This window comes from Pipistrellus hanaki (genome assembly GCF_964339955.1).
Source record: "Pipistrellus hanaki genome assembly, chromosome: 14".
In the NCBI taxonomy this organism is placed as follows: domain Eukaryota; kingdom Metazoa; phylum Chordata; class Mammalia; order Chiroptera; family Vespertilionidae; genus Pipistrellus; species Pipistrellus hanaki.
Genome location: NC_140516.1, coordinates 15,948,377 through 15,965,588, shown reverse-complemented (window position 1 = coordinate 15,965,588; position 17,212 = coordinate 15,948,377). Strand labels below are relative to the sequence as shown.

Here is a 17,212-nt window from a genome sequence, read left to right as displayed (position 1 = left end):
ACACCCCTGAGAGAGAAGATAGATAGATAGATAGATAGATAGATAGATAGATAGATAGATTTTTTAAATTATTTTATTTTTTTAAATATATTTTATTGATCTTTTACAGAGAGGAAGGGAAAGGGATAGAGTTAGGAACATCGATGAGAGAGAAACATCCATCAGCTGCCTCCTGCACATCCCACACTGGGGATGTGCCCGCAACCAAGGTACATGCCCTTGACCAGAACCCTGGGACCCTTCAGTCCACAGGCTGATGCTCTATCCACTGAGCCACACCGGTTAGGGCAAGAGAGAAGATATTTTGTTCCCAAAGTACAGCTAAGGAAATGGAGGCTCGGGGGTTTCAGTAAATGGTTTGAGGTCACACTCCAAGAGTGGGCACTGTCCACCGCTGCTTACTCCTCTGTGCCTGGGCCACCTGAAGTGGCTCCCGATATGCCCCTGACCTTTGACCTTCCCCTCTCCCCGTGACCCCACCCCACCAGGTGGTGATTCAGGTGCTGGACGTCAATGACTGCCGGCCCCAGTTCTCCAAGCCCCAGTTCAGCACGAGCGTTTATGAGAACGAACCAGCAGGCACCTCGGTCATCACCATGATGGCCACCGACCAGGACGAGGGCTCCAACGGGGAAGTGACCTACTCCCTGGAGGGCCCTGGGGAGGGTACGTAGCCGGCTCCGTACTGTGGTGCCATCGGGGGAGGGGGTGGGAGTGGCAGGCTGCCATGGAAGGGTGTCTCAGCTGGAGACAGTCATGCCCTGCTCTCTGCCACCCCCACCAGAGGCCTTCCACGTGGACATGGACTCAGGCCTGGTGACCACCAAGCGGCCGCTGCATTCCTACGAGAGGTTCAACCTGACCGTGGTGGCCACTGATGGCGGGGAGCCCCCGCTCTGGGGCACGACCATGCTCCTGGTGGAGGTCATCGACGTCAACGACAATCGCCCCGTCTTTGTGCGCCCCCCCAACGGCACCATCATCCACATCAAAGAGGTACGCTGTCCCCCATCAAGGTCCCCTGCCAACGGAGTGCCCCTTCCAGTACCCAGCCCACTCCAGCCCGCAGTCGTGCCCGAGAGTGAAGGTGGGGAAACTGAGGCCAGAGGAAGGAACAGACTTATTCCATGCTGCACAGGGCAGTGCTAAACAATGGGTAGTAATACGGGCTGTGTCCGCAAAAGGTCTTGGGTTCAAGTCGAACTCTGTCGCTTACCAGCCAAATTACCTTGAGCAAGTGGCTGCTCTGAGTTTGTTTTTTCCCCTCTGCAATACAGGACTGATAATCTCTAGCGATTAGATGTCTTCCAAATGCCTGCTGTTCCTGCTGATACCAAAGTGGAGACAGCCTGGGCGCTGAGGGTTTGCATCAAAACAAGAAGCAAGGGGAAGTGGCTGAGCTTCCGGAAGGAAACTCTCCAATTCTCTCATTCCTCCCTCTAAATTGCCTTGTAAAGATAGGGAAGTCTTTCTCTGTCTCCTACCCTTCCCCTCCTCCCTCCCTCAGGCCCACAGTGCCCCCTGGTGGAGAATCAGGGTGTCTCCCACTTGTTTGCTCCCCAGACATCAGCGAGTCTCTGCATCTCACATTGTCAGCACCGAGTTCTTGCTGTCACTGTGTCTCCCCTATGAGGCCCCACGGGAGAAAGTCCTGCAGGCAGAGCTCTGGGAAACACTGGGCTTTTATATTGTGACTTGCTTCAGCTTGTGTCTGATGTGATGATTGGAGGGTCCTCTGCTTTGTCTGCTTAGGAGCAGTCAGCCCACCTTCAGTGGTCCTGCAGGGTCATAGCATACACCCTGCCTCCCATCCCTCAGTTCCCATTTTCCTGTCAACCATTTCCTTTCTCTACCCTGATTTTTAAAAATGGGTTCACTCTTATCATAATGTACTAGAAGCCCAGTGCACGAAATTCATGCACGGGGGGGCGGGGGGGGGTGTCCCTCTGCCCAGCCTGCACCCTCTCCAATCTGGGACCCCTCGAGGGATGTCTGACTGCCCTCTCACAATCCAGGACTTCTGGCTCCCAACTGCTTGCCTGCCTGCCTTCCTGATTGCCCCTAACTGCTTCTGCCTGCCAGCCTGATCACCCCCTAACCACTCCCATGCCAGCCTGATTGATGTCTAACTGCTCCCCTGCTAGCCTGTTTACCCCCAACTTCCCTCATCTGCCCACCTGGTCACCCCTAACTGCCCTCCCCTGCAGGGTTGATCACTCCCAACTGCCCTCCCTTGCAGGCCTGGTCCCTCCCAACTGCCCTCCCCTGCTGGCCATTTTGTAGCAGCCATCTTGTGTCCACATGGGGGCAGGATCTTTGACCACATGATCTTGTGTGTTGGAGTGATGGTCAATCTGCATATTAGTCTTTTATTAGATAGGATACTTTCTGATAAACTGCCTTAAATCCTTTGTGGAATGAGGCAGGGGATAAATTTATAATAATCTAGTTCTTTTCCACACCAAAGGTCCCATTTACTAACTCCCTTCAAGGGCTCTGTATTTTGAAAGATTCGTGTCTCCCAAACAACCAACATCTGTTAAGAAATTATCTTGTTTGCCATCCCACTTTCTGTTAATTAACTGTAACTGCCGTTCAGTTTCCAGTAGTCATGGTCAATGAGATACACAGTGAAACCATGTGAGCTGGTAATTTTTCAACTAAAAGCAAAGAAACGTGTTCTTTTGCCTGTATGCTATGCAGCTTTATCATGCCTGAGTCAATGTATGACATCAGTTAGGCTCTTTGATATCTTAGACTTAATTCAAGGGATCTGGAAGACTGGGGCTCAGATGGGGTTAGTGGCATGTTGAGGTCACATGGTGTTATAACAGACTAGAACCCAGGTGTCCGGTTTGCATCCACCGTGTCACCTACCTACCTGCCCCCATTTTCAGGTACCCCATTGAGTGGAGGGTGTTGCTAGGGGATACCTAGAGCTGCTGTGATCGGGGCAGCAGAGAGCAAGACAGACCCGGGAACAGAGGATGGCTGTGGCCTCCTCTACACCTCAGCATGCAATGGAGTCGGAGGGATGAGGGTAGCCGCCGGCAGGCGGTCACCCTGAGAGAGTCTGGAGCATGGAGGGCCCAGGCTGACCCATTGAAGGGCAGTAGTCTTGGCTAGGAGTGGAGTGAGGGGACGTTCTAGCAGATGCTCAGACTCCAGGGGGTCCGGCCAACAGGCAGCCATTTCCTAAGGATGCAGAAAGCTGGCGAGGACATTCTGCTGCAGGACGAGAAAGAATGCGAGCTCCAGGGGGGCCTGGGAGCTGGGATTCCCCCAGATGCCCCAGGAGTCCCCCTCCCCCGCCCTCCGCAGGAGGTCCCGCTGCGCACCAACGTGTACGAGGTCTACGCCACCGACCAGGACGAGGGCCTCAACGGGGCCGTGCGCTACAGCTTCCTGAAGACCACAGGCAACCGGGACTGGGAGTACTTCACCATCGACCCCATCAGCGGCCTCATCCAGACCGCCCAGCGCCTGGACCGCGAGAAGCAGGCCGTGTACAGCGTGAGTGCGGGGCCGGCTCCGGGGGCGGGGCGGGCCAAGAAGGGGCTTTCCTCTGGGTGCAGGGCCACCGCCTTCTCACCTAGAACGTCTTCAAGAGGGTGGTCTTGCCGAAACTGGTTTGGCTCAGTGGATAGAGTGTTGGCCTGCAGATTGAAAGGTCCCAGGTTCGATTCCGGTCAAGGGCATGTACCTTGGTTGTGGCAGCTGATTGATGATTCTCTCTCATCAATGTTTCTAACTCTCTATCCCTCTCTCTTCCTCTCTGTAAAAAATCAATAAAATGTATTAAAAAAAAAAAAAAAAAAAAAGAGGGCGGCCTGGCCTCGGGAGTGTCCCTCTGGGGCCCTCTGGCTCTGCTCTGACTGTGCTCTTCCCACCTCTAGCTCATCCTGGTGGCCAGCGACCTGGGCCAGCCAGTGCCGTATGAGACCATGCAGCCCATGCAGGTGGCCCTGGATGACATCGATGACAACGAGCCCCTCTTCCTGAGGCCTCCAGTGAGCTCTCACCCAGCCCCCGCACCTGTCACGCCCACACCGGATTCCCTGCCTGCAGGCACACGTGTGCATGTCCTCCCGTCTGCACCCTTTACCATATGCACATGTGGTTGCACCCAGAAACCTGCATACACTTAATGGAACAAATACTTATTGAGCAACTACTATTTCAAAGCACTACCCAGCTGTCAAAACAGACAAAAATGCCGGACTCCAGGAGCTGACCCGCTCCTTATTGCACACACTGTACACGAGAAGCCTGGAGGTCAGCTCTGCTTTCCTGAGTTGGGGCTCAGCTCCTTCGATGGACTCGGGCTCTCTGACTTGGTGCTTCTCCTTGTGTGCACCTGGGATGAGACGTTCCCTGGAGACGCATGTGCATATGAGATAGTGACCCCCAGTCCAGGCGTCCACTAAGGTGTTGGGAGGCCAGAGAACATGCCAAGCCCAGCCCTGCCCTCATGGAGGATGCCACTGGGTGACATCAGGGCAGATCTGGGGTCTCCCAGGCCTAGCCTCTGCTCCCTTGAGGTTGTAGCCATTCCGCTCACCCCATGAGGTGTGGACAAGAAGTCCTGCCTCGGGCCCTCTGACGGGAGCTGGGAGCCGGGCCTTGCCTTGACCCCCCGTGATGGCATTCCTCTGTCCCTGCAGAAAGGCAGCCCCCAGTACCAGTTGCTGACGGTGCCCGAGCACTCACCCCGTGGCACCCTCGTGGGCAACGTGACCGGAGCCGTGGACGCGGATGAGGGCTCCAATGCCATTGTGTACTACTTCATCGCAGGTGGGGCCGGATGGCACTGGTGCCCTACCTGCTCGGGGCTGGGGATGGCCCAGTGTGCCTGCCCCCTCACCCTGTGCATGCCCCCCCTTCAGCCGGGAACGAGGAGAAGAATTTCCAACTTCAGCCCGACGGGCGCCTCCTGGTGCTGAAGGACCTGGATCGGGAGCGCGAAGCCGTCTTCTCCTTCATCGTCAAGGCCTCGAGCAACCGCAGCTGGACACCGCCCCGGGGGCCCGCGCCAGAGCTGGACCTGGTCGCCGACCTCACCCTGCAGGAGGTGCGCGTCATGCTGGAGGACATCAACGACCAGCCACCGCGCTTCACGAAGTCCGAGTACACTGCAGGTGCGGCCTGGAGCCGGGGTGCGGGGGGTGGGGTGGCCCCCGCCACCACCACCACTCACACCACCCGCCCGTCCCTGCAGGAGTGGCCACTGACGCCAAGATGGGCTCGGAGTTGATCCAGGTGCTGGCCCTGGACGCAGACATTGGCAACAACAGCCTGGTCTTCTACAGCATCCTGGCCATTCACTACTTCCGGGCCTTCGCCAATGACTCGGAGGACGTGGGCCAGGTCTTCACCATGGGTAGGGCCTCTGTCACTGCAGGGAACGTCGTCCGGGAGAGATGGGTGGTCTGTTTGGGCTCCATGGAATAGGGGTGGCCAGCCAGCCATGGCAGTCTTCTCATTCATTCCCACCCATCTATTTAGCCAGTCAGCTATCACTCATTAATCCTTTTATTCAACCACCTATCCATACCTACATCTACCCACCCACTTCCTCTTTATCTTTTCCCATTTCCTCTTCCACCCGTTATCCTTCCATCCATCCATCCATCTGTCCATCCACCCATCTCTCCATTCTCCTTTCCATATATCCACTTGACATTCCATTTGGGCACCTCACTTTCCAGTGTTAGGCACTGTGCTAGGCACTGGGGAGCCAGCATTCGGAGTGTCCTTGTACCTACAAGTGTGCATGTCTCCCTGTGTGGGTGGCTGAGCCCACAGGGTGTCCTGTCACCTTACTTTCAGCCCCAACCCCTTCCCTGCTCTTCTCTGTCTGTAGGAGTCAATCCAGACTTCTTGGCCTGGCACTCAAGGTGTTCTTCCTAATCCCCCTTTCTGGTTCTCATCCCCCTACTACCCTTAAAGCTGAACTGCTCACCCTTCCTGCTCACCCTGCTGCACACCATCCTCCCCTGGGCCGTTGGTCCCTTGTCTTCACTTACTGGATTACCATTCTGACTCCACCTCTGCCTTCGATATGCTCCCCCAACCATCCTTTAAAATCTAGGTCATCCCTGGCTGGTGGCTCTGTTGGTTGAAGCATCATCCCATGCACCAAAAAGTTACAAGTTCGATTCCTGGTCAGGATAAAAAGGTTGCAGGTTCGATCCCTGGTCGAAGCATATATGGGAGGCGATCAATTAATGTTTCTCTCTCTCTGAATTCAATTTTAAAAAACAACAGCATATCTCCAGGTGAGGATTAAAAAAACGAATCTAGTTCAAATGTCACCTTCTCCAACCACACACCCAGACACCATCACTGAGCTCCCACTGCTCTTATTTTAGTAAACAAAACGCAGAGAGGCTAAGGAGTGAAAGGTCACACAGCTAGAAAGTGACAAATGTTAAATCCACGTCTACTGTCTTCTAAGAGAAGACTGGCCTGGACCTCCTGTGGTCCTCTCTCTACTGTCAAATTCTGAAGTTCATGTGGGGATATAGACACTGAGGAGGCTCAGACGCACCCCAGCAGGGGACACCAGATTGCCAAAGTCATCATTCTTGGTCCAGCATACCCCACAGTTTGGTTTAGTAAGCACAATGTTTAACAAAAACGTAGCTCAGCAGTTAGAAAGCAGGAGAGGTCACTAGAAATCTATACAAGAGGCGTAGGCCTGGCAGACTGAGGTGGGTGCTGGGCTCTGCAGTTCCGGGTCCCCAGTCCTGCAGGCCCGTGCTGCCTCCCCAGAAGTGTGTCTCCTGCCCTGGCCCTCACCCTGCCCCAGGGGCTCTGGGGCACCGAGTGGCCCCTGAACGGCTCCCCGCCCGCGGGCTCTCCCTGCAGGGAGCGTGGACGGCATCCTGCGCACCTTCGACCTCTTCATGGCCTACAGCCCCGGCTACTTCGTGGTGGACGTCGTGGCCCAGGACCTGGCCGGCCACAACGACACGGCCATCATCGGCATCTACATCCTGAGGGACGACCAGCGCGTCAAGATCGTCATCAACGAGATCCCGGACCGTGTGCGTGGCTTTGAGGAGGAGTTCATCCGCCTGCTCTCCAACATCACCGGGGCCATCGTCAACACGGACGACGTGCAGGTGCCCAGGAAACCCCTGGGCTGGGGCAGGGGAGGGGGAAGACCAGGCCATGAGGAGGGGCAGGGCCTTGTGGGGAGGTCAGAGACGTGAGAAGGGATGGATGTGCCCTCCGTCATTTCCTACCTGCCGGGCCCCCGAGAAAGTCCTTCCAGTTCTCTGGGCCTGTTTCCTAACCTGTGAAATGGGGGTAATGATAGTGTCATGGCATGATGGGTCTGTTGATTAAGGCAGGGCAGAAAGGGCGCCTAGAAGGGGCCTGCCCCTCCCAGCCCAGCCCTTGCACCTGCCACCCCCCATAATGCCCCTTCCTGCCTAGTTCCATGTGGACAAGAAGGGTCGGGTGAACTTCGCTCAGACGGAGCTGCTCATCCACGTGGTGAACCGAGAGACCAACCGCATCCTGGACGTGGACCGGTGAGTGGGGATCTGCGCTCAGAACGTCGTCGGCCTCCCTGCCCTGGCGTTGGGAGGACCCACCAACGGGGGCATAACCAGCACCATCGTGCCTGCTGCGTGGCGCTCTCCTCAGGATGTGGGGAGAGAGCAGTCTGTGGGTATTAGCAGAGCTCTGCCCTCTGAGCCTTCCTCTCCCCACTGGTGCAATGGGAGTATTGTATGGATTGTGCGGGACGTGAACGCTGTGTGATACAAAGCTGTCCTAGGTGGGTGGGCTTTCATCTTGCAAGGCTTGTGGGGGCTGAACCTTAGACGTCCACATCAAGAACTGGGCAGCCTGCCCTGCGTGAGCAAGCGCGTGGGGGACGGCTGAGGAGGGGAGCTGAGGCCCCTGCCCCTCGCCCAGGGTGATCCAGATGATCGACGAGAACAAGGAGCAGCTGCGGAACCTTTTCCGGAACTACAATGTCATGGACGTGCAGCCTGCCATCACTATCCAGCTGCCCGAAGACATGTCTGCCCTGCAGGTACCCCTGGCGGCACCGGCCCCCCAGCCCCCTATCACCCTGCGTGCGCCCGCCCGCTCACGCCTGTCCCGTTCCCTCAGATGGCGATCATTGTCCTGGCCATCCTCCTCTTCCTGGCCGCCATGCTCTTCATCCTCATGAACTGGTACTACCGGACCGTGTGAGTGACCCCTGGCCCTGCCCTGACAACCAGCCCTCCTCCAGGGATGGATATGAGATGCCAGCCCAGCCCCAGCCTCCTTACCAGCGCCTCTCTCTGCTTCTCTCCAGACACAAGAGGAAACTCAAAGCCATAGTGGCTGGCTCCGCAGGTGAGTGAGGGCTGCGATGGCTGGGAGGTCGGAGGTCAGGAGGGGCTCCTGGGGAACTCACACGGACCTGGCCTGGCCAGGCTCCCCAGCAGAGCAGCTCCCTCCCCTCCATGCCCCACCTGCTCCCTGCAGGGAACCGTGGCTTCATCGACATCATGGACATGCCCAACACCAACAAGTATTCCTTTGACGGGTGAGTGGGGTCCCCAAGCCCTGCCAGGTGCACAGTGGGAAGGCCTGCCAGGGACCCAGCTGGGGCGGAAACTTCCCTGCCGCCTCCTAGTGAGGGAACACGGACTAGCTAAACCTGGGGTGTAGGCGCCCCCTGGTGGTTCAGCCACCCCTCTCTCCATCCTTAGAAACCCTGTCACTGAGCTGGACTCCTCAACCCTGATGGGCCCCAAGTTTGAGGGGGCAGGGGGTTGACATCAGTGGGTGCAGTGAGGCTTTCAAACCGAAGCTCATCCAATCGACATGTCGTCCTGTCCTGGTTCTAGTGAGATCCTAGGGGGGACGCACCGCAGGTGCTATGGGCAAGAGGCCTAAACCCCTTCCCCGCTGTGAAAGACTGCAGTGGGCAGGGAACAGGAAGGGGTGAGGGTGAGGCTGGCAGGGCTCTGTCCCCTCAAGCCTTCCATCCTCACCCCACCCCACCCCACCCCACCTGCAGGGCCAACCCAGTGTGGCTGGATCCTTTCTGCCGGAACCTGGAACTGGCCGCCCAGGCCGAGCACGAGGACGACCTGCCGGAGAACCTGAGCGAGATCGCCGACCTGTGGAGCAGCCCCACCCGCACCCACGTGAGCCGGGGCCGGGGCCAGGGGCCAGGGGCAGGGCCAGGGGCAGGGTGGGTCTCCGCCAGCCCTGGCCAAGGAGCGGGTTTTCTAGGACAGCGGTCGCCAGCAGCTGGTCCGTGGACACTGGTGGTCCATGAGGTCCGAAAGGCTGGCGACCGCTGTCCTAGGAGGTGGGCCTCTGCCCTGCCTGTGGGTGTGCCGGCTCGCTGGCTGCCTCCGCCCAGCTAACATCCTCTCTCCCAGGGAACTTTCGGGCGTGAGCCAGCAGCAGTGAAACCTGACGAAGACCGCTACTTGCGGGCAGCCCTCCAGGAGTACGACAACATTGCCAAGCTGGGCCAGATCATCCGGGAGGGGCCCATCAAGGTGAGCGCTCCCTACAGATCCTGCTCAAGGATGCAGGGAGCGGGGACAGCTTCCTCCACCTCCAGGCTCAGCTAGGCCCAGCCTCCACTGGGGCAAGACACCAGGGCATCCAGAGGGTCCCGGGCCCTGGGCGGATCAGGCACTGCTCCAGCCCGTGGTGCCCTCAGGACCAGAGTGCCATGCTGAGCTGCCAGGCTCTGCTCCTGATCCTCTGCTCTGGGGTTAGAGGTCTGTCTCTCCTAGACACCCCGTCACCCCCAGATGAGTTACCAGAGTGAGGAGTGGGGAGGCCGTGGGGGCCGTGGTGGGGGGTTAACCTTCTCCCTCCCCCAGGGCTCGCTGCTGAAGGTGGTCCTGGAGGATTACCTGCGGCTCAAAAAGCTCTTTGCACAGCGGATGGTGCAAAAAGCCTCCTCCTGCCACTCCTCCATCTCCGAGGTAGCGGGGAGGGCAGGGAGCTGTGTGCCGTGCCCCAGCCCTGGGGGTGCTGTCTCTCCTCTCTCCAGCTCTCCTCCTCCTCCGTCTCTGGAGCTCAGCAGCCAGGACCAGAGAGCAGTGGGTGGGATACAGGCAGACAGTGGGCTCTGCTTCCTGGGCTCTGCAGTGGGCTTTCCAGGGATGGGGTAGGCACAGGAAGTGTTCTCTGATTTGAAAACCCCCAAAAAGATACTTTAAAGGGGTGATTTAAAGAAACCGGCTGTAGGTTCAAATAGGTTCTCGAGTGAGTTTGCCTGCGGTGGTATGTCAACACTTGAAAAAGTCAGGTGAAACCCAGATCGCCAGCTGGGCCAACACTCTCAAGTGGAACGGGCCCACGCTGAGCTCCACCTGTGGAAACTCTCCACCCGGCCACTAGTGTGACCTTGCTTGAGGCCAAGTTGGTAACAAACCCAGACACTGCAGCTGCATCACTGTAATGTTGTAGATAAAAGTGAATACACGAAGTTCAGCTCACTGAAAGCCCATACTCCCGAGAACACAGCACCGTGAGTTCCAAGGTGCCCCTTGTACCAGCCGGAGACAGGCTGTTAGTGCCAGCCCAGGGCTCCTGTGCGTCAGGAAGAGGAAGCAGGCGTGTGGCAGGCAGGACGCTGGGGCCACCCACCTGCTCACCCCGGGCCCAGCCCTGAGCATGTGGGGGTCCCGGACTCTTGCAGCTGATCCAGACGGAGCTGGAGGAGCCGGGGGAGCGCAGCCCGGGCCAGGGCAGCCTGCGCTTCTGCAAGCCGCCCCCGGAGCTCAAGGGGCCCGACGGGATCCACATGGTGCACGGCAGCACGGGCACACTGCTGGCCACCGACCTCAACAGCCTGCCCGAGGACGACCAGAAGGGCCTGGGCCGCTCCCTGGAGACGCTCACGGCGGCCGAGGCCAGTGCCTTCGAGCGCAACGCCCGCACCGAGTCCGCCAAATCCACGCCCCTGCACAAGCTTCGAGACGTGATCATGGAGAGCCCCCTGGAGATCACGGAGCTGTGACCGGATGGGGGAGCCTCGCTGGCGTGAGCGGCACCAGGGCCGTGGGGAGCGGACCCCTCCAGCCGACCCTGGCTCACGACCTTGGTCGGTCAAGTGGTGGCAGCCTGCCATCGGCAGCTCCGGTTCCACTTCCGCCAGGCACTCATTCAGCATCTGACCTCTACCTTCATAAGATTTGTTATTTTTTTAAGAAAACCAAACCAGAATGTTAAGTGTCCAAGGATAAGGTAAGGAGCATCCCTGGGGGACGAGTTTGAGGACCAACTCAGCCCAGGCTGAACCGAGAGGCCAGGCAGACCCTTCCCCACCCCTCCCAGCCTGGCCTTGACTCAGACTTCCGTTCAAGTCTCACCGCGTCTCTGCCACGTCCGACTGGACACCCAGGTGGGGCAGTGACCCTGCCCCCCACCTGGACAAGGTTATTATCCACGAACCACGTTCTCTCCATTTCACTGGCTTCCCAAATGTACCGGCTCAAAAGGAGAAATGACTGATGTTCCCTTGGTTTTGAATGTAGAGTGTTCGTGTGTGTTCCTTTTTAAATTAAGTTATTCCCTCAATATGTCCCCCTTGGTTTGTTTTCCTGGTACTCACTGAACGTTTCTGGAATGGTCTGAATTTTAAAAAGAGAAGCAACTCACTGGAACTGGCACTTGTTCTGGTCAACGACGGCTGGCGAGGGAGGTGAGGGAGAAGGGAGAAGGGCATGGCGGCCCTGGGCCCCCCCCAGCCTAGGACCTCAGGTGGCACTTGACCCATTTTGCTTTCCCTGATCAAGAGGTGTCACGGGACTGCTGAGCATGGCCTTGGAAAGCTAATCAGAAACCACGCTTCTGGCTGAGGTATCACAGAAATATCAGATCTGATTGACAGACTTTATTGTTAAATCACAGAAACTTTAGTGCAAAACAAAAAATCATTAAGTCCATTTAATGGCAACTGCAGGTCTTACTGTCCCGACAACCAGAAGGGAACAGGAGAGTCAGCACGGGGGAGGAGGCGGACAGCAGCCAAGGTCCTGAACAGCTCACCCAACAGGAAGCCTAGGAGCCTGTCATTCACGCTTATTTCCAGGTCAAAAGCAATATCCACAAGACGGGTCAGGGCTGTGATGCACAGAGCAGGCATGAGGTGGTCACCACAGCCCATGTGTTTACTCACAAAAGCCAGGGGCAGAGGACTCCACACTGAGCTACGCAGGTTGCATTCAAGCAGATTTTCCCCTCTCACCCAAACCCACAGGACCACACAAGACACCACCAGGAAAGACGCCGGAAAGCTGGATCAAAGGTTGGCCCAGGGTCAGCAAACCCAAGCTTCACCCAGGTCTCCTGAGCAGCCGCTTCCAAAATCCCTATTTCAGTGCAAACCACAGAGCAAAAAGCCTAATTATTTGGAGCTCTAATCTTTCATACAAAGCAGCCTTTGTTTTGCTTTTTTGTCTAGCAACCAGAAGCCCGGGGAGGTGTCCTCCTCAGTGTAGGCAGAGGCTACAGAAGCCAGCGCCGAGCCCCGGGCAGGGCTCAGCAGAGCCCGGCCAAGAGGACGGATGGCTTTCTGTGAAGCGGCTCTGGCTGCTGCCGGCAGCGAGCCCCCGCCTCCTCCAGGCAACCACATGCAAGGGCAGCTCAGAGGCCTCCAGGGTGCAGGACGAAAAGGACACGGAAGCACTATGGCAGCGGCGGGCAGAGCGCCTCCCGCGCTGGCAGCAATGTTAACTAAGGGAGATGAGAAACAGCGTGAGGGGAGGGGGGCTATTTTTATAACGAAGTTGATAGATCTGTGTTCATTCCCCGACATACAAGTAGGAGCAGATGCTGTGGTTTCTCCAAGATGGAGCATTCTTTCTAGTTCCACACGTGACGTTTGCAATGCTCGACGGCCTGACAGGAGAGAGAAAACTGGGTTAATCTTCAGGTGACAACTCCATACCTGGCCCGTTCATGCATCAGACATCGCCCCCAAATGGAGCCTGTTCATCTTGTCTAGGTCAGGTGGGCGGCACCAGACACAGGAGGCCCAGGAGAGCAGACATTTAAAACCTGGGGAGCACGTGCTTGCACATGAGCACCCAGGCAGTAGGGCCAGGACCCCTGCGTCCAGCCACACACGCCGAGGCCCCAGCATCAGCTGGCAGGCTGTGTCCAAGGCCCCCAAGGCAGAACTTCCATGAGTCAGAGATTCACACCAGCTCAGGCCTTGAGAAATGGACCAGGACAGCAGCGGAACCTGTCCTGCCCAAGACCCAGCCATGGCCTGGGCCTGGCTGGAGGAAGGAGCTAGACACGGCCATTCGGGGCCTCACCACCCCTCCGTGTAGCAGCCCCAAGTGATGCAACTTCCCCCAACTGGAGGAACCCTCACGAGGAAGAAAAAATTGCACAAAAGAACATTAAGCAACAGAAACTGGTCCAAACATCCCCACCCAGGAAAACAGCGAGTGTAAGTCACCCAACTGGTGGCTACCCAGCCAGGATGGTGCCACAGCACCCTGGAGCTGTCAGGCAGGTGCCAACCCTCAGGGCCTTTCTAAACAGCTCTGCTCGGCCTTGGGTGAAGATTCAGGCCTGGCTCCAGCCAGGGCAAAAGTGACTCTCGAGGGGCATGAGGACTTACGCAAGGAATGGGGCAATGAACCCAAATAGGCCTTGTGCAATCCCTGGGGGGACCTCGTGCAAATCTGACCCTCTCCTAGGGAACTGGAGGCGAAGGAAGAGAGCAGGAACAAAGGCAGTATTAAAGAATAGCTACCGCTTCCCTCCCGAGACAAGAACACAGCCCTGCCTGGACTGGAAGCCAGGAGTGAGCCTAATGCCGCTCTCGGGCTCAGGTTTCTCACTCACAAAGACAGGGTCGAGAACAGCCCCGAGGCCCCAGTTAAAGCAGGATTCCCACGCGCTGTCGCCCGGCCAGGCAGGCCTGCGGAGCAGGTGCTGAGCTACTCACGTTGCACAAGGCCGCTGTCTCCACGTTCTGGCACCAGTAGCTTGGGCCCCAGACACACTTCTCCGTTCCCAAAAGAGGCTTACCGTCCCTGGGGCAGACTCCAACCTTCTATATGAGGAAAAGGAGCACAAAAGGGGAAGAATTAGAGCTGACTAACCAACCCTTTACAGACCTGAAATGATCAGCTTCTAGAAGCAGCGAGAACCAGAGCTCCGCTGTGCACTTTCAAAAAACACCAGGGTTACCAAGTGGTGGGCCTAGAGCCTGGTTCTCTCACTTCCTGGCTTTCTCACGCCCCATCCCAGAGCCTCTGCCCACGGCCCACACAGCACCCCAAGCTGCGTGCCCCCAAACACGCGCTCAGCGCTCACCGAGCACACGTAGGACGGCTCCATCACCTCCACCAGGATCTCAATCAGCATGGGCTCGTACTCGGTCACAAACTGGTCACACTGAGAAGCAAGCAGGGACATGGGTCCAGGTCAAGGTGTGCCCAGAAGAGTGGGAGCAAAAAAGGGGGGAGCTGGGCATGCTCTTCCCCAAGATTTCTAGCCCACTGGCCCCAGGGCCTCCTCCCCAGAGCCCCACCCACACGCGGCCTCGTTTGCTTGTGTTATTTCTCCCAGGGGCTCCATGTGAGCCAACGATTGCCTCTGAGAAAAGGCCACTGGGCTCCATGGATCCAGGCAGAAATGGCTTCAACACTTCAGTCCAGGGCACGCCCAGCCCTGCATTGCCCAGGCAGGTGGGATTCGGGCAGAACTGCCCGGGGCATACCTGATTCTTGTACGGGTCAGGCAGGAAGCTGCAGCCTTTCTCAAGAGCAGCCAGGATCTCCTCCTTGGTGCTGTTTTTCTCCAGGTTGTTGTCCAAATAGCCAACCAGCTTTTTGCACACCTCACAGAAGGCCCCGTCCTTTTTCTGAGTCACATGTGCTATGCAAGAGAGCACAGGCTCAGTGCTGGCAGGGCCTCCCCTCCCCCCCCCAAAACCTCCGAGGGGCCGGCCAGCCTCGCTCCCACTGGGCTCACCGGTCAGTGCAGGCAACCCCTGGTTGGTGCAGAGCTGGAGCATGCTGCACACCAGCTTGGGGCTCGCCTCCTGCAGGAGGATCGACAGGATGGAGCGGCCGTAAGTGTCCACCACCTCTTGGCACTCTTCAGACAAGGACTTGGGCAATTTGGAGCACACTTTATCGAAAGCGTGAATTATTTCCTCCTGAAACACAAGAGGATCACGTGGGAAGATGGAAGGCTGGGTAGGGGTGGGAGAGATTCTGAAAATGCGAACATGACTAGGGAACCAGTCAACAGCAAATGCTGCCTCCTCCTGCATAAGACAAGAGCTACAAAGCAGGGCAGAGTGGCCTCCGCCAGCCGCAGCCCCGAGGACCCACGGGTGGGAAGTGGTGAAAGATTCCCCGGCTGGTGCCCAGACCAGCAAGGACCAAGCCCACCTATTTCTGCTGGGGTCTCCCACTGGGCCTCGCTAGCCCCAGGGACCCAGGAGAGCGCCTCCCTCTGCCAGGAGGGCAGCGTTCCAGAAACCCACATACCTCCGTCTTATTGCTGTCGATCATCTCGACCAACTCCTTCACCACGTATTCACACATCTCGCACAAAACATCTTCCTTCGCCTGCACCAGGCCCTTCTGTGGAGGTAAGAGAACATGTGAATGCGGAGACCTCACCTCAGCCCGTGGTCCCGCTCCTCTGGAGGAGGGGACTCAGAGGCAAGGACAGGTTAACATCACAGAGTGCCACTTCCCTCTGGGTCACCAGCAAGTGCGGCTTCCTCCCAGCGTCTCAGGTCCATCCCTCTTGTTTCTATGACGCAGGAGACCCATCCCTTTCGCCAATCCTTCACCCCCCTCCTCCCGCCCCCCCCCAACCTGGCATTTACACTTCAGTTAAAATGTTCAGGAACCCGTACTTCGGTGAAAGCGGTGAACTGTCCTCCCGCCCCAAAGAGCTGTCCCCCCTTGTGATGCTGTGTTTGGTTACAATTATTTCATCAGTCAGCTTTCGTCCTGGGAGTGGACGGGGCAAAAACAAAGAGCTCGCTACTAACAAGCCAGTTTTAAACACATGTCACGTCTGCTCTTGAATTTCAAGTCTCAGTGACACCTGAAACTGCTTTTCAGGAGTCTGCCTTTAATAAGGCAACATTGCTGAACAGGACTTTCCGTGACAACAGAAACGTTCTCCATCCCTGCCAGATACAGCAGTCACCAGCCACTCTCTACTGAGCACCTGCATTTTCTTTTTAAATCCTTACCTCATCAATAAAGACTTAAAAAAAAAAAAAAATCCTTATCAAGAACATGCTTAGAGGGAGGAAGGAAGGGAGAGGGGGAAGACTGATCCATTGCCTCCCACACACGCCCTGACTGGGATCAAACTTGCAACCAGGGTATGTGCCCTAACCGGGAATCAAACCTGCAACCCTTTGGTACACAGACAACACTTACACAGAGCTTCACCAAGCAGGGCCTGAATTTTTTTAAATTTTAATTTAATTTAAATTTAAGTCATATGACTAGGTTACAAACTGTAACTCTCCCTTTTCTCTGGCCATTAATTCTGTCAGCCAGGTGGGCAAAGGCCTCCGAGCATGTCCACACCTTAACCCTTCCTGTAGGCCACACGCTGCACCTGCTGAGGGAGGAGGAGAGGGAGGCAGCGCAGCCGAAGGAGAGTGACGTGGGAAGTTCTGGAACAAGCAGTCTGTGCATGTGCCACGTGGTAAGATATCACGTGGCTGGGCCCCCAAGCAGCAGACCTTCCCCACAGGCCACATGCATCTATTAAAAAAAAAAAAAAGTTTTCCCTAAGTGGGAGCCCTGACCAACTTTAAAATCATTTTTCTTGAGAATTTTCAGGTGAAAATATTCAAGAACACCCGAATTGTGAGGAATATTCTATTTTTATAATATTCATTGCCAACTGATTTTTTTAAATTAAATTCCAAATATCGTGGAGTGAGGGATGGTTACGTTTTGGACGCGTGGCAGTTGACTAAGAACTAGACGGCATGCAACATAAACACAAGGACAGTTTTGTTCACCACTGTAGGTGGGCTGTTCTAGGCTCCATCTCTCAAGCACTGCCTGACCCATAAGACGTGCTGAGTATAAACTGCTTATGGAATAAAGGAGGCTTGTCACCAAGTGAAACACAGCAGATGCCCAGGTGGCAGATAGCACCGGAGAGGCTGCGGGGGTCTGGGAACAGCAAGTCTGTACTCTGGCTGCCGTGGGGGAGG

At 56.7% G+C, this 17,212-nt stretch overlaps 2 protein-coding genes across 5 annotated transcripts in view; one reads left to right on the top strand and one right to left on the bottom strand.

Moving 5' to 3' along the window:
* The window catches only part of LOC311632900 (cadherin-23), a 72,969-nt gene extending 61,309 nt beyond the window's left edge, over window positions 1-11,660 (top strand). Inside the window, exons 20-36 of one of the 4 annotated variants that reach the window (XM_084904904.1) lie at window positions 489-666; window positions 785-996; window positions 3,322-3,513; window positions 3,897-4,010; window positions 4,665-4,794; window positions 4,887-5,138; window positions 5,219-5,380; window positions 6,871-7,127; window positions 7,444-7,541; window positions 7,930-8,050; window positions 8,131-8,210; window positions 8,321-8,361; window positions 8,494-8,554; window positions 9,032-9,161; window positions 9,402-9,524; window positions 9,858-9,962; window positions 10,682-11,660. In XM_084904904.1, the coding sequence (XP_084761030.1) occupies window positions 489-666; window positions 785-996; window positions 3,322-3,513; window positions 3,897-4,010; window positions 4,665-4,794; window positions 4,887-5,138; window positions 5,219-5,380; window positions 6,871-7,127; window positions 7,444-7,541; window positions 7,930-8,050; window positions 8,131-8,210; window positions 8,321-8,361; window positions 8,494-8,554; window positions 9,032-9,161; window positions 9,402-9,524; window positions 9,858-9,962; window positions 10,682-11,002 (2,577 nt within the window). In that variant the 3' untranslated portion in view covers window positions 11,003-11,660. Of the gene's footprint in view, window positions 1-488; window positions 667-784; window positions 997-3,321; window positions 3,514-3,896; window positions 4,011-4,664; window positions 4,795-4,886; window positions 5,139-5,218; window positions 5,381-6,870; window positions 7,128-7,443; window positions 7,542-7,929; window positions 8,051-8,130; window positions 8,211-8,320; window positions 8,362-8,441; window positions 8,555-9,031; window positions 9,162-9,401; window positions 9,525-9,857; window positions 9,963-10,681 lie in introns of all 4 variants that reach the window. The other 3 variants (XM_084904906.1, XR_014796859.1, XM_084904905.1) reach the window with 3 other exon arrangements.
* A 203-nt stretch (window positions 11,661-11,863) lies between these two features.
* Window positions 11,864-17,212, bottom strand: part of PSAP (prosaposin) — a 30,784-nt gene continuing 25,435 nt past the window's right edge. Inside the window, exons 9-14 of the mRNA XM_084904954.1 lie at window positions 15,504-15,599; window positions 14,980-15,166; window positions 14,726-14,883; window positions 14,320-14,400; window positions 13,949-14,056; window positions 11,864-12,885 (exon numbers count right to left, since the gene is read on the bottom strand). Of these exons, the coding sequence (XP_084761080.1) occupies window positions 12,850-12,885; window positions 13,949-14,056; window positions 14,320-14,400; window positions 14,726-14,883; window positions 14,980-15,166; window positions 15,504-15,599 (666 nt within the window). The 3' untranslated portion in view covers window positions 11,864-12,849. The remainder of the gene's footprint in view (window positions 12,886-13,948; window positions 14,057-14,319; window positions 14,401-14,725; window positions 14,884-14,979; window positions 15,167-15,503; window positions 15,600-17,212) is intronic.